General features: G+C 38.4%; 1 protein-coding gene across 1 annotated transcript in view; it reads right to left on the bottom strand.

Annotated features, from left to right (window-relative positions):
* Positions 1-348: 348 nt before the first annotated feature.
* MYPN (myopalladin) overlaps positions 349-21605 on the bottom strand; it is a 63655-nt gene continuing 42398 nt past the window's right edge. The window contains exons 13-20 of the mRNA XM_075109644.1: positions 14520-14741; positions 13817-13966; positions 12802-12881; positions 12161-12287; positions 10444-10651; positions 9596-9761; positions 7177-7310; positions 349-5085 (exon numbers count right to left, since the gene is read on the bottom strand). Of these exons, the coding sequence (XP_074965745.1) occupies positions 4916-5085; positions 7177-7310; positions 9596-9761; positions 10444-10651; positions 12161-12287; positions 12802-12881; positions 13817-13966; positions 14520-14741 (1257 nt within the window). The 3' untranslated portion in view covers positions 349-4915. The remainder of the gene's footprint in view (positions 5086-7176; positions 7311-9595; positions 9762-10443; positions 10652-12160; positions 12288-12801; positions 12882-13816; positions 13967-14519; positions 14742-21605) is intronic.

The raw sequence follows: 21605 nt of genomic DNA on the forward strand, positions 1-21605 counted from the left end.
GGCAAATCTGTTGACCTTTAAAACATGCAAATTGGCCTAAAGACTCCTTGGATTCTGATCTGGTGCTCTGGAGAAAACTTATTCTTTCAGGCTTTGATAAGGGGCTGAGGTTATCAGAAAAAGAAAGCGTGATTTAAACCCAAAGCAAATGGATATTAAGAATCGTTTAAAAAAGCAGCAACTGTATTTCACAACTACCTGCTAGAAGCATGGCTAGTATGTAACTGTTTTTCTCCTAAATAATGTAAGGCCTGATTCCATTAATCAGCTGTCACAGGGAAGTTCTGAAGAAACCTCCGGTGTTGTTGCAGACTTTCACAATTACTTGAACAGGTAAAGGACACACTCTTGTACGCAACTCTGAAGCATTTATTTACGTTTAGGTGAGATGGAGGGAAATACATTACTGAACAGGCAAGTGTTTGTTTTTTCCTTAAAATATACTTTAAAACTGACATTAACATTTGTCTTCCCAGTGAGAATGACTTTGGATCAAAAAATAAAAAATATCAACTTTAATCAAGAAAAAAATTATAAAATATAATTTTAAGGCTCAAAGTGAACATTTTTGTATTGGAAATAGTAAGGCAATTAACAATGAATCACTTCTCCAATATTTAACAGTTAAAGTATTTCATTAGATCTTGCTAATTATTTTGTATGAAGACAGACATTTTCCAGAAATTAATGCTTTAAAACCTGGTAGCATTAAGAACACAGTTCTTAAAGGAATTCTTATTCCACATTTGTTTCTTTGAAGTACCTATGATTACTGTAAACAGTTGGAACTGGCGATTGTTTACATATTAAGATAAAGACTGCAGACTTGGCTTTTCGTATTTTGAAGTGTGTGCTCTCATCTTTTCCTCACCTTAGCGGACGTGACGCATTCAGAAGGTATGCTCCACCTTCTGTATGGAAGCAAAGGAACTCAATCCAGCTGTTTTAAAGCAAAAAGTCCAACGGTATCAATGCAAACTGCTGTGTGATGCGGCTGAGGACTGGGTTTGCACCAAGCTGGACCAAAATTGTAAAACAAAGATAACACTTCTGCTTTTTATATTTGCAACAGAAAAGTTGTCATTTCTGCTATTCTTTGAAATACTCTGTGCCTCTGTCTGGTTGTATACAAAACCAGGACTAGAAGGAAACAAGAAACTAGATCAATCTACAAGGTTCTGAATCAGAAAAAATTGAGAGGTTACAAAACTGAGCATTTCTGTATCTCTCTGATACAATGTTATGCTCCACATTGTGGTGATTTAATGGACTTTTGGAAGATAATAGCTGATACTGACTCCAGTGGAAGTTCTACCATTGATTTTTGTTGCTGCAGTAGCCTGTCCTGAGTAAGAGAATGAAATACCCTGTTAGTGTGAAGTCAAATTGGTTATTCAATTAAACAAAAACAATGAACAGCCAAGCTGCTCAGGAAGGGAGCACAGTTGCATAGTCTCTAGTGCATCTTGACACAGTATGATTAGTTAACGCCATCCTTCATAGGACATGAACTCAAACAGCATCACAAGTTTTGTGACAACTCAGTGTTGTCTCTGCTGCTTACACAAACCTTTTTCCCTTGGCTTTTCCATCAAGTTAACAACACAGACATAATTTTGGTATCTTTTTCTAGCACATCTTCTTTGTGATGAGCACATCAATACTGCTAATTAACAGCATTTACATCCATTCACATAAGCTTCCTTTACATACTCATTTTATGGGCTCAGTATATGCAGAGGAGAAATGTCCTGTAGCAGTTAATGAGCATAATGTAATGACTACGTAATATTTAGGATCAGGTTCTGTGTTTGTTTGTATTCGATGCACTGAAAGCCATTGAAATTACTGATTTCTGCATCATGTAGGGAGATGCGATGGGTAAGGTTTTGATTCTTTTGCTAGTCAAGGAGAGAATGTAATAGTTCAGCTGACAGATTTTGGTGATTCATTCTCTGTAGCCTACCTCCCAGTGAGACTTCTGGGACCCCTTCTTGAATGACTAAGTATTAATCCATCTTACATGGATTTTTGGGAAAGTCTTTCAGGAGCAGCTTCTTGTCCTCCTATTTCCAAAGAACTGAATGTACATTTTAAAAAACATGGTACCACTTAATCCTCAGCTTGTCAGTTCAGGTTATAAATGATGTAAGTTTGGAGACATTCCACTAAAGTCACAGAGAAAAGGTTGAAGAGATATGTTTTACATATTTTCTCTGTGCACTTTGTATTTTAATATGTACTGAGTTTTTGGGTGTGTTGTCTGATGTTGTAAAATGTGAGAACCACTACTACTGTCAGTAATATTAACAAGTATGATTCCAGCACCGGTAACCAGATATTTGCTAATAGTAAGTACTAGCATTCCTTTCTTCTGAACTACGTAAAGAACTCTGCTTAACGTGATCGCTCTTGTAGTTAGAATTGCCTAATAGGGCATATCCCAGTCAAAAAGGAAAAGTTTGTGCTTGCTTGAATTCTTAGTTTCTAGTCGGTCAATAGGTAATTTGATCCACATAGGGTATTCAAACAGGCAGTGGAAAATAAAATAATTTAGGAAGTATAGAGTGATTTAGGTCTGAAGGAACCTCAGGGGGTCGTCCAACCCCTCACTCAAAGCCAGGCCAGGGGGCCACAGGAGAGTTCTGAGCAGACAGTCGGTTGACTAAGCCTGTCCTAGGTATAAAGCCTGATGGCCAATATACAACTAGGAATACTTTGGATCAAAATCTACCTTTCAATTCTGGCATGAAGTAATGGGAAGACCAGGGCTGTAGATGGGAGTATAGTTTGATCTTTCATTTCCTCTCTTCCCACTTTCCAACAGCACTGGATTAAATAAGCAAAATCCAATAACTTCCTTTGGATTATTTTCCCAAGAGTAGTTACTAATATGGGAAACTTCAGATTTTGGGTTGTCCAGCTCTGACTCAGTCCAGGTTTAGTTCTGGAATCCCTAAGCCATTCGAAAAACAAGTGAAGATAAGAGGAGCAGAAGGTTCTCTATCCTGGAAAATCAGACCCACAATGTGTCTTAAGTTGGGCACCCCATAACTGAAGTCAGTTGAATCAGTGCTTCACTTTTAATAGCTATTCGTTTTGTTTTGTTTGCCATGGAGGAGGTACAACATGGGCAACAACTGGTATTTCTGCTTTCCCACTGAAATACCTGCACCTTCTTTTGTCTCTCAGGAGAAGAAAGTATTTTAGCTTCCTGGTCTGTTCATTCTGGGGTGAATTGCCTGAGATTTCTAAGAAAAGAATGAAAGTTACAAGGATGGTTTTGCTTTATGTTCTTCACTCAGGTGGGAAGTGGAACAATACAAGAAATTTACTTCCTCTAAACCCTTAGGGAATGCAACAGTTAGAGGCAACGTAAGCTGTATTTGTAGGAAACCCAATGAAAGGCTATCTCTTTCTCAGTTTCTGGCTATATCCAGTATCATTTTGCTCTTAAGATAACACCTCATTGTTTTCTTTGCATATGTAATGTTTTTTAAGTTACATTTTTAACTTTGAAAAAATCCAAATAAGGTCTAAAATGAAAGTATCTGTTAATTTTTCTTTTCATCTCATCTCTGTGACTTTCATCAGGACTTAGTTGCATTCTCCAGCCATGTTGAAAGCAGTAACAACTGCTTGAAAATAATGTCCAAAGAGGAGGGATAACTATAATTTAGAGATGTGGGAAATCATCTTGGAAATTCACAGATTCTAAGTGCTGGGAGGTATTAATGCAACTGTGTAGATGCTAAATACATTTAAATCAGTCATTAAGTGTTGTCACTCAACACCTGTTGCACTTTCATTAAATTGCTTTATTTATTACTACTTTCTTTACAGTAGGTTTTTTAGCTCTTTGCGCCTAACTGTTGCTTAACTTCATAACTTTTGTATATTAACAGAATTTTCTGTCTTTATAATAGACACCACACTTGTGATTATTTCCTAAATGATGGTGAAAATTTAAATTCCACCAGATCATAATTCCTTCTCAGTAAGTTAAAAAATGAGCTAGATGATAGATGCACTTTTCTTTTAGTCACATTAAAAATTAGGAAAAGAGACTGCTATTTAAAACCAGTGATGTTACAAGCTTGATATTATCTGTGTTTAAAGACAGAGAATCACTAACATTGTAAAGAAAAATATGAAGCACATCTGGAAAATAGTTTCAGCCTTGGGCTCTAGGGAATGTGCTTCAGACAACAGGGATTGCGGGTTCCTATGTTAACGTCTTATGCACATGCCCTGTACCCTTTTTTATGAATCCTTACACCATGAGTACACAGTTCATGGAGTCCACACACACACAAATATAAATATATAGGGTATGCAGCTGTACCTACATGAAACACTATATTTATCTAGTCTTGAGTTCAAAATATCTAAGATTATCTGGCATAATAATATATAAAAATGAGTTACATCTTTTCCCTTTAACTTGTGCTTTGTGATTATCTGGCATGTTTTTTCAGAATTACATTCAAAGTCATGTTGTTTACCCTCATTCAGGATTGTTGTTGTTGCAATGTCAGTGTTTTCACTGCAGTATTCCAGCTAAACATCATCAATCCTTAACATGGCTTGCTACGGTACAGTAGCTTTAATTCAAGCAGTACAAGTGGTATTGGCTTTTAAGTGCTGAAAACTATGTTTACTATGTAATTCTTAGCAAACTACACAGTACTGAATTTATTGCACAACACTCCATACCACAATTATCCTGCAGTAAAATAATATGCAAAAGTCTTGTATGATATGTTACTTGCAACGTTTGCAGCAGCAGTACACTTAATTACGAACAAGTTGCTTGTAAACCTTGAGCATCTTGACTTGTACCTCTTTTTTTTTTCTTCTTCTTTTTCACAGTTCTAGTATCTCTGCAGGTGTAACTGGAACAATTGCGTGTTTTTCAAAGTTCTTCGCTCTCCACCATCTTTTGGGTTGGGGACGAAAACAGCATAGGGCTTTCAGTAGTTGGGAAGGCAGAAAAAATGTCAAGTCCTTGACCGGTAAGATTTGCATACCGGCTGCCACCAGGTCGAAGCTTTATTGGTTGTGGAATTTGACGGTGCCACTGAGCTGAAGCAACACAAACAGAATAGGCTGTATAAACCTCTAATGAACTTAGCGATGAAACAAGAGAAATCAGTGCACACAACTGAAAAGTTGCTTCCGACATCCTTGAAGAGAGCACAGCGTTGTTGTTCCCTGTTTTAGGGTCTGTTCCTTCAAATATTATCATTTATGTAGTTTATATGCTGAGTATTTTTATTGAAGTCTACAGGTGGAATTCTGTCCCTGTTCAGTTCAGTGGCAATGTTGACATGGATTTCACTAAGTCCAAAATTTAATCATTTAATCTTTGGAGCCTTCTCCAAAGCTCTTGCAACCAAAACTAAAAATGTACCATAGCATGAACAGAGATGAACAAACTGGACATGGCTCTGATTTTGTACTACTCTATCCTCTGGGGAACTTTTCTTTCTCTCTCTCTCTTTTCTTTTTTTTTTTTTTTTTTTGGTGATATTTAATTTCAAAGTAATAGTATAGGGAATTTTTAAAAAGAAGTTATTACAATTTTTATTTCCCTCTACTACTTACAACTAGTAACACATTTCCTAGATTTTTTTAAAGATACTGAAAGAAACGTAATCCAAAGACACGTATTCAGTAATTTAAAAGTAACATTCAACATACTCCCGTATGAACAAATACTGATACAATTTTGTAAGAATATTTAGTCAGTATATAATATTTAACAGTTGTCAATCTTAAAACACTTCAGAAAGGGAAAATTGGTATTATCTTTGCCAGTATTTATCTGTACAAAACCTCCAGGTTTGCACCCAAACTCAACAAATATATCTGTCAGCAATTAAAATGAAAGGGTAGAAGTTCAGGCAACAATACTCTGAGAATAGGTTAGTGTGGGACACCTACAATTACATGTTAAGCATTTATAGGAAATGCTCGTTATCTTTCCATGCTGAAGTTTGACCCTGTCTATGTGGAAATATTTGAAAGAGAGTCTCCTTTTTTCTTGCAGCCCCCAATTTGTTTCTATTTCAACAATACACATGGAATTGCAAATATCAGACCACACTTTCAATCCCCTAACCCCATCCATTCAAAATAGCACAAAGAAAGATTATTTCTGACACTCCCTTTGGTGTGTAAGACTTGCAGAGTCTTTGGAAAATGAGGTTGGAATCAGGAAGCCTTTCTTGCTTTCCATCTTTTCCCTGTATGTGCCTTGAATCCTGTGTATGAAAATTTATGTGTTGCAACATTTAGATACCTAAGCAATTATTTTTCATTTTATGTGACAATTTTTGAATCAGACTCTCACCAGCCTTCTGGAGCATTACCTTACTATTGTCTATATCACCACGAGGTGGCGGAAAACTGACAGAGATGCACTGGTGGCCTGTGGTTATCCCTGATAATTAAGTGGTGGGTTTTTTTATAAATTGTAAATACAAGGTTGAAAACATGTTCTTTTTTTCCTTTGAGGGTATGGCTATAATCCAATAGTTTGTGGAATGTATCTTCTGCTTTATTACGCTGCTTAAGTGATCAAAGTACTCTCTTCCTCTAGATAAATTGTCTTAACTATTATATCTTGCATAGATCCAGAGTAATTAAATTATGTGCTGTAGTTCTTGAACTGGGGAGGGGCCTTCCGAGTCCTAGACAGACATATTAGGTGCAAACTAGCCTCCGTTAATTAGACATAGTTTGCATCATACATGCTCCATATAAGAAGGGGTCTGCTTTCTTGTATGCAATTTATTGTTCTATCTCAGGTCAGGGCTGCAGCACAGGCGTGTGTCAGAGGGAAGAGAGTTAAGGTTCAAATTGAATACATGTTTACTTTATGCTTATGTGTCATGGGAGTTTGGAAGGTGGAAAACGGGAGTAGAGAACACTGTGCAAAACCCCTCTTCTGTTTTTACCTGCCTGTAAACTGATGCAGGAGAGCTAATAAATATGGTCATTTAGCTGTATAGTTATGGCCTCCTGGTGGCCATATTAAGCTGTGGCCATGCTGTGGCACTAATTTCTAATTCATGTCAAAACCAGCGATTTATGGACTAAGAACTAGGTGAGGGCTGGGACCAGTCAAAGAAAATAAATTCTGATTTGTTTTATTTACTAGCTAATACCTACCATATATGTCAAGTCTAGCAGTACAAGAGACAATACCAGCTTCGTTTTTTGCAGACAAGGTATACCAGCCAGCATCTGCTTTCTTGGCAGGTTGAATCAGGAGGCAGACATACCCTGTTGTATCTTGATGCATGCTGGGAAAACAAGTGTTTTGGAATTAGCATTTCTCAAGAGCATATAAACTTTGAGGTTTCACAGTATGTATATTAAATATGAAATAGATAAATTGTAACTTCTATTCTCAAAGAGGTAGCAGTCCAAGACATTTATAGTCAATAGATTTGCTTTCAGTATGGCCCCAACCAATAATCAGAGTAGCTGAAATCTGTTCTTGCTCCTCTCAGCTGTGCAAAGGCATGGTGTGACAGTGTGAGCTGAATTGTTGTTCTGTATGTGTTAATATTGGAATTGTTTATTTAATTCCAATGAACTAAACCCATGCAAAGCTGCTGCACGGTCATATTGTATTTTTTCGTAATTCAGAAACTGGAAGAATAGCGTAACAAAATACCAAAAACATTTGTGCAAAGTTGTGATATTTTTCACAACACTAACTGGAGCGAGTCAGAAGCTTTCTTATGGCACCCTTTTCCATGAGAAGATGCCTGAGTGGTAAAATCTTAAAGATTTGTTTCGCTAACACTCTAAAAGAAACCTGCTTCATTATTTCCTCCTCTTCCTTTGCTCTTCAGTGATCCAAGACTTTCTGGCTGCAACTTCCAGGAAAAAACTGTTCAGCAGTGTATCAGAGAACTGAGGCTTCTCTGCCCTCTAGGCTGTGGTTGGTGCTTTATATCAGCCCCATTGTTTCCCTCATTTTAAAGGAAGAGGTGGAAGACAAGCACATCAGAATACTTGAAGTTGTAAGAAGTTCTGAAATTTGAGATTTTGTTTCCATATGAACTGGAATGAAACATCAAATGACAGAATTTCAGGTCAAGAGGACATCTTGTGCTTCTGACAGCTCTATTAAAAAAAGGAACGTTCACTCTTTGCTCCCTGCACTCCGTAATTTGCCTTATGCTGGGGGTGCGGTAGTCTAGAAGCTCATGCATGTCCATATCATGATACAGAAAAGGTCTCTTGGCTTCAGGCAGGAAGATAACAGTGGGGCAAGACAGGGACAAACAAGGACAACGCTGCCCACCACTCATGTGGGCCTGTGCAGAACTGCTCGAAACCTTGGGGGCCAGCAGCCTGGTCACGACTGGCTGACATAGCAGAGGTGTTACAAGCCTGACGTCAGCTCCTGGCATTGTGAGGTGTGGGAGGCTTCCCTCGTCAGTCCTCTGCTGAGCTGAAGCAACAACTTGTTTTCTAAGTTTCCACAAAACAACTGGAAATGAGGCGTTTTAGGACACTTGTTCATTTTGTATTAGCTACAGTGTTTGCAGGTGTATAACCATAATCATAATTCCTGTGACTGTACCAGTACTTGAAATAAATCCTTGAGTAATCTGCCTAGAGGCAGAGGAATAAAGACTACAGGCTATAGAAGATGAGAGTCAGGTGGGCTTTTCGGAGAGGAACAGCAGTCTCTGAGTGGGGACAGAGGGACCACAGAAGGATTTTTTCAAGTAAGCTTTCCCTCATGATAGGTGTGCATTCATAACAAGTGCTGCTGTGGAGCCAGCTTTCTTTAAAGAGAGCCTGCAGGGTATGCATCTGAAAATGCAGTACTTCTTGAAGTTGATCTCAGAGATCCAACAACTGCATCAAATCATTAGTTGGAGCCAAATGAAATAAAATAATAAAAATCAGATTTATGCTGAAGTAGAAGTCTTTAAAATTAAATGAAAATAAGTAATTTCTCATTAATTACAGCCAGGCATATTATTTCATCAGCTTTTCTTTTGCAAAACCTAAAAAATAGCGAGGCATTTGAATGCAACAGCTGAACCAGAACTTTGTTGTATTTTGTAAGCATGGATCAAAGTCTTTGCCTATGTTTGTGACCAAACTTTGTTATCAGCCTCTATATCTGATATGCTAAACCCTCTATTATTCTGTGCTCTGCAGCATTCAAAACTGTGTTCTAACTGTTCTGAGTTTGAATTAATCCATAGTTAGAACTAAACTGAGGAAAAACTAGTTTAGAGAGAGAATAGGGTGCTAAAATGCATTAAAATACCATGTCATAGTATCTTTGATTAGAAGGTGCTTATGCTGTATCAGGCCTATGGCCCAAAACGTCTATCACCACTCTCTGAAGCAGTGGCATGTTATGCTCCACACCTTTATTCTGAACCAAGGAAATAGCTATTGTTCACCTCACAGTGAAGCCAGCTTTTAAAAACTTTATGTAGGTGAAAGAAGTTGTTCTAAGAACACCACCACCTGTACTTATCACACAGGTTTTCATGGAAACAATTACTCCAGCCACAAGAAACTCCCAAGCATGGGTACAATGGTACAGTACCTCATCCTCTCTCTGTTTGATGGGATGGTCTCATTATCCTTCTTCCAGTAAAATATGGGGGGTGGCATTCCCACAACTCTGCACTCTAATCTGACGGGGTACCCTTCAGGAACACCACAGTTCTGAAGCTTCTCCAAAAACATGGGGGCTTTTTGTACTTCCTTTGCTGGAAAAAGAAGAATTCTTGAACAACAGATACTTTATGCTCTGTTTCGCTTTGAACAGTATGGAAGAACACGACCAAAAATTATTCTTGTGATATCAAAATAGGTTGTGAATTTTTAATGGGATATTGGAAGGAAAGTGAAATGCCATGACATAGCCTCTGTAAGGGAACATAAAGAAACTAACAGGCAGAATGTATGCATATCTAATGTGTCTAAACATACTACATTGCAGGAAATTAATGCCAGACCTATGAATGACAATATCTCACATCTTGTAAGGCTTTATTAAAGAACAGTATTCAGATTTGTGTATTTCTGTTTTAAAACATTCTTAAACTAATAAAATTGGGACTGAAATCTAGGACACCTTAATGTATATTATGAATTTAAACCCTAAGCATTTTCTGGGGAGTAAATTAAGAATGTCATTTTACCAAGACAAGAGAGGTATAGTGATAATGAGACAGAATTCTCACAGCCCTCTGTTAATAACATGAGTGCACCTATCAGCTGAGCACCAGGTCCACTTCCCCCCATCAGGTGAGTTTTATAGCTGTTGAACTCTCCTACTTTCAGTACATCAACTGTTTCTTTATACTTGTCTGTGTAGGTAGTAAGTAAGTTTGAAGAAGTGCGTACAAGTAACTTCATCATTGTGACTAGTTCTTTGGTGAGTCTTACCTACAACAGTGAGCTCCAGACTAAATGAATTTTGTCCTGTTTTATTAGTGGCAAGGCAAGTGTAAGTTCCAGCATCATTTTGTGAGAGAGGATCAATAAGCAGAGAGTGAACTCCAGTCTCTCTGACCAGCATCTTGTGTCTGCCATCTGGTAGCACAGGTTTGCCATTCAGAAGCCACATCAGGTCTGGAGTTGGTAACCCGCTCACCTAACAGACAGTGAAACAGCTAGAGACAAATGTCAAACTGACAAATAGATTTTAGTAAATTCATGGGTAAGCCTTTTTTCAGATACCATCTGAATGATGGCAGAATCTAGAACAGAAAGATATATTTTTAATTATTTCTCAGCTTCTCTTTTTCTGCTGATTAGTTCTAAAAGGGAGAAAAACAGAAAACAAATAAGCAACAAAATCCCAAGAGGAACAAATACATGAAATGCCTACATTTTTCTTAGTCAAAAAGGAAGAAACTTGGTTATATATCAGATTCACAAGAGACCGAGTAATCTGCTAGTTTTTTTTTAGTGCTGAGTATAAATCAAAACTCTGAATCTAAACCACTGCAGACTTTAACAGAGATGAAGAAGAGTTCTGTACAAATGACTTTGTATTTCATAAAATTTGATGAAGAATGATACAGTTCTTTGTAGCTTTAAACTTACATGCTTTAGAACACTATAGATCAAGTATTTATTGGAAAGATTATTAGACTGTATTATAGTCTTAAAGGTCTTTCCAATAGATAGAAGTACTTACTCATGTCTAAAATATTGCTTTCCAAACAATATTCTACAAACCGAAAGAGGGAGGTTGAACTTGCCTGAACGAGGACTGGTGTCTTCCAGGTTTGTGCGATACCAGACATGCTTTAAGGCTTCACAAGCTCTGCCAGGATAGCAGAGCTAAGAATAACCAAATTCTTTGGCATGCTCCCTAGTAAACTTTACACCATAAATTAAGTGGTAATGAATCTTGTGCATCTTCAGGGCATTAACTTCTGCTTCAGAGCTTCTACCCTCTTCAGGGCAGGAGACATTCTGGAGCATGGAAGAGGTCAGTGTTAGCACTACCACCTTTGCTGTGCTACTGGGACATGGAGGGACTACCAACATGAGTTTTTTAAAGCTGTGCAATAACAGGGTCTTCACTGCGTGTACTCTAACCTCTGACAACTCTCTCATGGGGATTTGAATCTGTAAATGGGCATGTTTCTGCATCTGTGCATGCTGGGGAAGCATAACATGAACTGGGCTCTGTTCCCTCTTTACAGGGAGTATTAATCTTCAGTAATTCAGTCCAATACAATGGGAACATTTGTTTGAACAGAATAGAACATGCTGAATCCTCTCTTTCTCATGGTTTTGTGCTATTCTGGATTATGTTCAAGAATCTGATAATGGAGCAGGAGGACCTATCATTCCCAGTTGAACTTCAGGAGTTTGACCTGGTAAAGGATCTAGTAATTTGAACAACCTTGTAAGTGAGCCTTCTGTTTCTGGGGTTGTGTTTTCTGTGTTCTTCATTCCAGATAGCATGTGTGGAAAAGAAATCCCCTGAATTAGCTCAAAGACAGTGGCAATGAGATATAATTTTTAAAATGAAGCACTAAAGCTTTAACAGAAAGTGTTCATGCATGCAATAAAGAACATGAAAACACTTAGCAATACACGTACAGAGGCAGGGAAAGTGAGAATGAACAGAGGAAACAGTTAATACCTTACAATCCAACCTACAAAGTCGCCCTTCGTGTGCTACCATGTCACCTGGAGCCTGTAGAAAGTATGGCCTGAAAAAGCGTTCTTGAACTGCTTCTTTGTCTCCTTCTGGCACCCGGGGTCGTGTTCTGCAGCACAAAAATTGTGTGTATATGTTTGGAAGTCAACCTTTTATTTCCTAATCCTTAAAAGAAGGAAGCAATTTTGGAAAAGGATAAACAGCTTGAGTTAAAGAAAAGGGCAGATAGAAATTAACTGGTTGTAATTTAATACTTGCATATTTTCCATTTAGAAAGATTATCACGTTAACTATATCATGTAGCATCTTTGGATTCCCAAGCTGTCCTTTCCTTCTTTTTGCTTTTTTGGCTGAATTTCATCTTGCTGATCTATCCCTTGCCTTTAACTCCACAGCAACAGGTAAATGAAATAATACTTCACTTAAACTTCCTTGTATTTGAAGACTGCCTTCAAAAATACTACATTCTAGGAGTGACCTGTTGGGAGGGAACTGCTGCTGCTATTTCCATTTTATGGTTGAGAACTGCAGTACAGAGTGAATTGAAGTACAGTAGCTAGTTATGTTGAATGCCTTCAGTAAGAAGCATAAAGAGGGTCTGAAAGACTTGTCTTTCCTTTTACCTGTGAGGCTGAATTGTTGATATTCGGCCCCGAACAGGGATACTCTGAACCATCAGGTGGCCTGAACAACTGATTCTCCCCTGCAAATCACAATGGAAACAGAATTAATAGTTGGTTAATAGCTCATTTCATTTAAAAGTATAAATATTCAACATTTGCAAATGCATGAGGATTTATTTTTATGAAGTAGCTGAACTATAGTATAAATATTACTTTTTCAAAGCAAATGCTATTAGCGTGCAGTGCAGTTGAGGCAGGGGTTTCTTTGTGTGTCTAGAGCAGTGTGTTTCTCAGACTCTTCAAGGCTGTGGCGATGCATTTAGCAGTGGTGCTATGAAAACCAGCTTAAATAGTGTTTGTCCCTGCTTGTTTATTCCTGCCCCTGTGTCTCCACAGGTCCTGTCTGCTGGTACCTTTGTACTAGCATACTTGTTTATGCAGCCACACAGAAACTGAAAAGTAGTCAGGCTGAAATATAAATCAGAAAAAAGAAAAATTTAAACTGGAAAAAGTTGCCTGATCTGCTTGAGTGTACGGCTAAATAAACAGCTAAGCTAGCACATAGGGTGAAGGAGAATGGTATTAGGGGATGAGTCTATTTGCAGATCCACATCTTCACCTCCTAGATAAAGAATTATTGTGTTTGGTAACACTTCCAAATTTGGTGTAACTTTTTGTTTCCCCTTGCTCTATTCTTTCTGCCTGCGCTATCATGTCTGTCTTGTCACCACATCTCAGAAGGTATCTGTCAGCAATGGGGGAGTGGTCAGAAGACAGGGCAGGAGTGATTAATGTGAATAAACGTCCTTAATGATTGTGACTGGGTTGTCTAAGAATAGGGGAGTAGTTTAACCATTCTTCATTACACAGTTTCCTCTGCTATCCTCTGAAGCATCTGATTTTTGGTACAGTCACCTCTCAATGTCAGACTACATGGCCCAATCTGTATTCCTGTTTACATATATTAGAAAAGGATGAAACAGGCATTTTTGTAGAGGAAAATAAAACACCTTACTTGTGGGTTTGCAGCCATAATCGTATAGTTGCCATCATCATCACTAGTAGAAGCTTCAATATGTAAAGAACATGTTCCATCTTCTTCTCTGTTCATTTTGAAATGCGTGTTTTTCTTTGAAATCTGCTTGCCATCCTTGAACCAGTAAACCTGTAGTGATCAGACACACACCCCACACCCCCCCCGGCAGTGGCTTAACACTTGCTCTGTAGTGGAATATTGACTAGTAAAGATGTAGATAAGAATATGAAATAAGTTGACCAATTGCTAGTAAAAATTTTAGAATATAAAATTTCCAGACCAGTTGCAATGTGAAATAGAATGATTCCAGGCTGAACTCAGAAAGCTGCGTATCTCCTTTACATAGCTGGGCATGTCAGGTTCTTGTTTCTTGGCTATAGGCACATTACTGGCAATCTCAGATCAGTTCTTGTCTTTCTGAGAAGTTACTTTTTTGAGGGTTTATGAAGTTCTGTTTCTCTTGGAGTCAGATGGTTGTGAGGCAGTCCATACAGTACATCAAGGCCTGATACATGCTCAGGAGCAGATATTGTTATTTTAGAAAGTGTGAGGAGAAATAATTTGTTTTAGAGCTCTCTCCACAGAGCCTAGTTCTTAGGACTGAGACTTCCCAGAGGGATGTATAAAAAATAGTGAGTAGCTGATTTTTATTCCTTTACCGCTAAGAGTGAGAATGACCTACCTTGGGGACAGGTATTCCAACTATTTTGCAAGTGAATGTAATAGGAGATCCTTCCATTACTCGAAAATGCTTGAGCCTCTTATCAAAGATCGGTGCTATGTATTTGCCTGTAGGGATTTCCTCATGTTGGACTTCATCATCTGATTCATCCACTGGTGTACGTTCAAGGCGAAATTCTATTTCATTCATCAGCCTCTGCTCAAAGCTTGAAATCCTGTATTCCTGCAGGGTGAGAGAGGCATGGTTCTGAACAAGACGAGTCGTGTTCTGTGGTATTTGCAGTCATTTGCGCTTTTAGACTAATTCTAAAATGAGTGAAAATAAAAAAGCCTATGTAAACTAGGGCATATTGAAACAGCCTGAATTTGGTCTGCAGATCAGATTCTCACTGCGGCTTAAGTTTGTGGAATATAGGTAATGAAACTGAGTTTTTTTCAAAGGCAGCTAAAAAATCAAACATGTAATTCCTCTAAGTCCCCATGAAAGAAAGAACTATACTCTTGCACACTGTTGATCAAAAAAGATCATTCAAATATACCAAATTTTTGATGATTTTGTGTTCAAATATCACTGCACTAACACAGACAGCTGCAAAGAATATCTTGCTTAAGTCATTATGAACTGTCTTGCGGGGAAGCTTGTATTGCCGTATGTAGGCCTGTAGCAGTAGCTGAATCAGTTTGTTCAGATCTGGATTTATGCAGTTTCTAAGTCCAGAGCACTTGCATTCCTGCTTCTGTTGAAGGGCACTGACATCTCTGAGAGCAGGCTTATGTTTTATTCTAATTCTCTGGGAAGCTTGGATCTTCAGAGTCTCACTTTAATCTGTGAGATAGTGCTATTACAATGGTTTTTGTTGCTTTGGTATAGGAAGGAAATGATCTATGGCTTGGAAGAGAAATACCTGAGCAAATCCAAAAGTGCAATTCTCATTTTTAAAATAGAATTTTAGAAACTGATTAATGATAAGGGTGTAGCCTATCCTTAGATACTTTTCCTTAGAAAACAAGGTTCAGAAAATGCATCTTGTCTGAAATCTTATAGAAAGTTAATTAAAGAACCAGCGAATATCCCAAATCACCGGGACTTACATCCCTGATTATTTAGCCATTCCGTCATACTCCTGGTTATGCTCTTGACCAGTAGTTCCCAAACAGTAAAGAGCAAAGATGGAGAGGCAGCACAAAATTTTAGCTGACAAAGTCTTCTGATTTGTTCAGGAGACCAAGGAGACAGAGATGGGCAAAGGTTGAGAGCTTACAGGAGAGTTTTGAGGAGACAGGGGTTTGAGATTTGGAGGTGAGAGGAGGAAAACGTGGTAGCCACAGAGTAAAAAAAGTTGGAAATTGCCGTGGTGGAATAAACGCCCTGGTAATATCTGATTTTGGTACTGTAATGGTATATGTTGCATATCTGTCTCTTCATCTAAAATATTGGGAGGGGTGTGTGCTCTAAGGTCAGCTCTAGTAAAGATTAGCTATGGTAGGAAAAGGCAGACAGTTCAGGGTAGGGAGGAAAGGACTTTGATGAATGAACTCTCTTTACTGGAAACTGAATCCTCCTTCCACTCCTCCCTTCTTGTCTGATGCTGCAGGGCTGTTCCCTCCACACAGCTTTGGAGCAGCGCTGATAATTACAAGGTAACAGGAGTGTTCACAGGGAGCTTAGGTTGCTGCGTCCCCCCCCTCGAGATACCTTCCTTACCTTTAACACTCTCCCTCTACTCTGACAGGGACAGTCTGCTCTCTGATACTTTCTCCAAATGTACCACTGCGAGTACAGCTTTGCCAAGCAGGAGTTTTTGAGCTTGCAGGTCTGTGGAGGTGTGCGAGTCATGCGCCAAAGGGTGGGAGCCAGCCACTAGATGGTATCATCCACTTTCTTAGTTGGCTTTGTTTGCTCTGTGGGCTGCCCAACAGCTGGTGATCAGCAAACAACCTTATAAAGTTTCGTCTTGTTGAGCTTTTTTTCTTTCACACAGCATGTCTCAGCAAATCACTTCAATAGATCAAATTCTAATCTCAGTTGAGCCAGTGTAAAACTGGAGATTCTCTGATCTCTGACCAACCAAAGCTATCGTTTTCCCTTTAGATGGCAAGAGCTGATAATAGTGTTCTAAGGGAAAGTTAAGCAATCAGTCTTTTACCCTTGATACTGAAAAAAGCCTGTGTATTTTTAGGAATGAAGAATCAAGTAAGAATCAGGGAGTGACTACTATGTTTTAAGCAGCACCCATATCACCAAAATGGACTGCTGTCATATTTTGGTTATGGAGTCCTCCATAAATTAAGGAATTCAGACCTAAATACTTTGTGGCCAGCAATGTACTGAAAAACATATTCTTCAGAAAGAAAGAAGAAAGTTTTGCGTTCCTTCCATTTCTTTGAGAGCTTTAATAGTTTCCTTCATGCTGTTTAGGTCGTTCTTGACTGTCGAGAGCAAAATCTGTTGCAAAAAAATTGCACCTACTGAGAGAGGATTACCTTGAGTTTTTGAATTTCCAGCAGGACTTGAAGACGCTATATGTAATTCTTCTAAGAATGAAATTGTTTTCAGGGATTTCACATGCTGTGTGGCCTTTGGAAATGTGGAGACTAATTAAGGATTAGTTAAGATAGGGGTAATCTCTTTCTCTCCTTTCATTTCCATCATCTGATTATTTGTAACATGAAAAAAGGCCAGGGCAATATAGCAAGTATGGTACAGAAAGTCTAATTTTTGCCTTTTTAAACATGTTATTGTTTATTGTGTAGTGAGCCTCTCAAAACTTTTGTAATTATTTCTGGATGTTGGTTATATGACAGCATAATTATAAAGCTAAATACCCTGGTTTGGATACATGTTTCTCATTTATCGTATTTGAGCACTTCTGAGCACTGTTATTCCCTTTGTAAAGATAAGCTGTTTTTCAAGTGTTATGTAGGTTTAGAGGGCAACAGGGCGGATGGACAGAGTAAGCGAAGTGACTCACAAATTGGTTATCTCAGAAGTTGGACACAGTAAGTCTGTGAAGGATTTTTACTCTGAGAGGGCAACTCTGAACTCGAATTAGAATGAGTAGGGATTAAAAGTGTTAAGACTTCTCAGTGAGATGGCAACCAAAAGCAGTAGTCTAGAAGAATAAAACCTGAAAGAGGGCTTTTGGAAGAGCCAACACCTTTTATTTGTTAAGGGCAACATAATAAAGAACAAGGGAAGAAAAAGTAAGGGGCCTGCATCTGTTCCCACATACAAAACTGTTCAGTCTGCATAATCTGGAAGTCAGCAGACCGGGTATTTACTGCCCTGTGACTTTACCAACAGTTAACATCATTCTTTTATGGCAGTACATAAATCTGCCACTGGACTATCTTAGATATATACAGTCTTCAACTTTATTGAGCTAGATGCATGTTTCGTTAGACCTATGAAGCATGAATGTGATGACTTTTTTCAGAATGATATAACTAATCTCTAGATCAAATTTTTCTTTAGTTCAGTTTTCTGGTGACTGTGTCAAAATCAGGTTTTGGAAATGAAAATTGCTAATAACAAGAATAATGTTTCAAATTAAAAAGGCAGTATTGTAGTTTTATACTTTTAATACATCCTCAACTGTGTAGTTGAAGATCGGGGAATCATTGCTTGGTCCCTGAAGTGAGTTTTTCATCATATGTTCTCTAGCAGAGGGAAGTACTGGGGCTAGGAAGGCATTACCATTACACTTTCAAGGCATGACATTAATGAGTAAGGTATTGGCTTCAGAACAAAATGTTACAGAGTAGAGTTAAGAGGCAATGAAATACTGTGAGCTAATGGGAGAGTCCAGGTTGTTTTATAGGTAGTTGAGTTTATTCAGCAATTTTTCATACTGATTTTTTTTTCAGATTTGCTGCTGTCCAAAAGAAGTTGTGGTATGTGATAAGAAATGAATAGTATAGAGTTGCTGTAACCATGATGGCCTACAGATGAAACCAAACAATGCTGATAGAGACAGTTAATATCTTTTATTACCTCTACTCCAAAGGTACAGGTTTGTCTTAAGTTGTCTAACCAACTAACATAAATTAAACTTAGGGCAATTATTTTCAAACTGTAATTAACCTAATGTTTCTTGCCTCTGTTTTAGATCTGAAAAAGTTTTCTGTGAACATGGTATATAATTTTTTTTTCCTGACTGATGTGCTGAAGATACTAACTTCTTAGAAACTTCACTTTATTAAGAAATATGGGCAGTTCTTCCTTTTCATACATCTGCTTCCAGTAGAAAATGTGATATAGGAAGGAATGCATTTCATGGGGCCACGGACAGGTTTTCTTTGACATTTCTTGAGTGTATGTGACTCTGGATGTATGTGCACACACAGAAAAAGGTATAAAATAAAAGCAGCAGTTTGTCAGAACAAATGCATGTTGCTGCACTACCAATGCTGGGCTGTTGTTGCTGACGGTTGCTTCTCTGCCCACAAGAGTCATTGTGTCTCCATGCTAAAGCAACAGTCTGGCTAGGAACTGTGCAGGCTGACTGCATGTGTTTGGACTTGTCATTTTAAGGAGTTACATTCAGAAATACATTTTAAATTAGAGAATATTGAAGTCAGGATTCCCGCAGCCCCAGAGTGTTGCCTGTGTGTTGTGCTCATACTTCAGACGTTGTCTTTCTAAATGTGTTTAGTGTGTGTATATAAGCTAATATAAATTTACACACAAACCAACGAGACTAAGTTAACATTGCTGTGAAAATTTTAACACCATCATGCATAGACTGAAGGTGTTATACCAAACTTGTTGTAAAGAACAGGAATCTCTGAAATAAGTGGAAATACACAGTTGTATAGACAATGTAATCTTGGAGGGGTTTTTGTTTGGAAGATTTTCTTCTAGGATTAGCAAGAACAGAAACTATTTGTTAATATGGCTTTCTGAAGAACTGGTTTTATCACAAGAGCCATAAAGCTATTTCTGAGTGTGATTACATAAGTGCAGTAAGGCAAAGTGTGGTTGTGGTTCAGACAAGTATTTCATAAAGCGTCACCCAAAGAACAAGTCAATGTGATCACTGGGTACAGAGTTAAAACTAGGCTGCAGTTCAGCATACTGAGGAGACTAAGGGAAAGAGTACAAAGGTTCAAGCTCTGGTTTTGGGTCAAAAATGTAGGGCTCCAGCTGCTTTTTGGCAACTTCCCTGGAACATGAAATTTTTACAGACAGGAATTCACAAACTTGTTTAATGTAGTAGCCAGATGTTTAAAATTGTGCTATCTGCCAGCTAGAAAACTATAAAATTCAAGCTCCTATCTAGAGGTGTAAATGTTCTGTACAAATTAGAATATATATAATACATATATATATCGTAATTGTATATAATTATCTATATCAATATATGCTGCATAGACTGCAACTTACGAAACCTGGGTATTTCACTTACATGCATTAGCAAAAGGGGATTAGGCAGTGGTGGCTGCGTTAATATTGGTGGGGTATTAGTAGAAGGATAAGACAGACTTAAAACTGGCCAGAGCAAAGCCAGGAAATACGCTGGTGAGTATGTGTCTTAAGCATTTCCATACCATTTTTCTCTAGTCATTAGTAGCACCTTGTAAGTGAGCTGTGCAGCATTATTGCCACAGAGACGTGGAGCGTATTCATTATATGTTTGACAGTGTAGCTGGACCAGTTTAGTTGCCAGCTTGTGCTAGCAGCAGCATTCCCTTGCTTCCCTCCCTGCTCATATTCATATGCTCCCACATGTCCCTCTGGCCATCACTGGCGGTCATCTGATCCCACAGTAACCTGTTCTGCAGGTGTGAGATAGAAGTTAACTAAAAAGGGGGAAAAAAAAAAGTCAGACAAGTGCTAGTAGGAATTTGGGGCAGGTGGAGAAATGAAATGCAGCTTCTGTTCTGGGGAGCTGCTAGCCTTTGCACTGCCTGGGCAATATTGTTGTTAGGTGCTGCTGGATGATTGTAATTTGACCATTTTGCCATGTAATGCAAACGAAATCTTTTCTCAAAGCAAGTCCTGTTGAAGGTACAGATTCACATCATTTTGTCTCTGTGATCGACCTATTTGGCCCCATCACCATCATTTTTTGAGCACCTGACAGCAAGGCACCCTTCAGGGCAGGGTTATTACCTGCATTTTACATATGAGAAATTGAGGCCTAAAGAAGCTTAAGTGGCCTGTTAAGGTAACAGAAAGACTGTGATGGAGCAGGTAGTTAGATCATGTTCTCCTAGATCTTGAGTCAAGTAATCTAGCTCCTGGGCCATTCTGCTACCTGTGAACCTTTTTGGCAAAAAGAGGAATTACATAGACTGTAGTAACTTCTGTAAGTTTATAAGCACCTTTGTGTGTGTGAGTATGAGTTCTAAAACCCTGTATCTGTTGAAGTTAAAACATATCTTGCTGTTGACTTTAGCAAGATTCAGATCCTAGTAAGAATACGTGCTTACAGTTAGTAGAAGCTTGTAGCATCAAAATATTCTGATGTTAGCATAGTAACCCATGGAAATTGCCACAAATACAAAGGCTGGAAGAACTTTATTGGAATGTTGACTCTCATATACTGTATAAAAACATAATTCTGTTTGCCACTCATTGCTAGCTCCAGACAAATCTCCCAATTTAATACCAGTTTTGTAAATTTTACTAGATTGGCTTTTTGGCAGAGTTATTCTAAATCCAGTTAACAGTTTATCCAAGAAACTGGCATATGCTGCATCTCTGTCTGTTTCCAAGCTGTAATACTCCTTGGCTTCAACGTCTAATCTAGGCTACTCTGACTGAAATAATCTGTTTGGATTCTCCCTGTTCCCCCCTCCCTCTTTCTTTCAGGAGTGGGAATCAAAACCCAACAGATTCAGTGTGCATGCTTTTCTTCACCTATCGTGTCCTATGAAGAGGTATCACTGAAGCGACTTATTTCTTGCAGTTGGGCCCTACTATATGGCACAAGGCATGAATATCATGCTACCCAAATGTAAACACAAACCCTTGAAGAGTCTAGCAACTCGTCTGTGGTACTCAGCTGGACAACATTCAAAACACAGTTCAGCTCAAAGGGATAGAGCAAGAGGGAAACAGAAGAGAAAGCAAATGAGGTGT

Source organism: Phalacrocorax aristotelis, chromosome 14 (genome assembly GCF_949628215.1).
Source record: "Phalacrocorax aristotelis chromosome 14, bGulAri2.1, whole genome shotgun sequence".
Taxonomy (NCBI): Eukaryota; Metazoa; Chordata; class Aves; order Suliformes; family Phalacrocoracidae; genus Phalacrocorax; species Phalacrocorax aristotelis.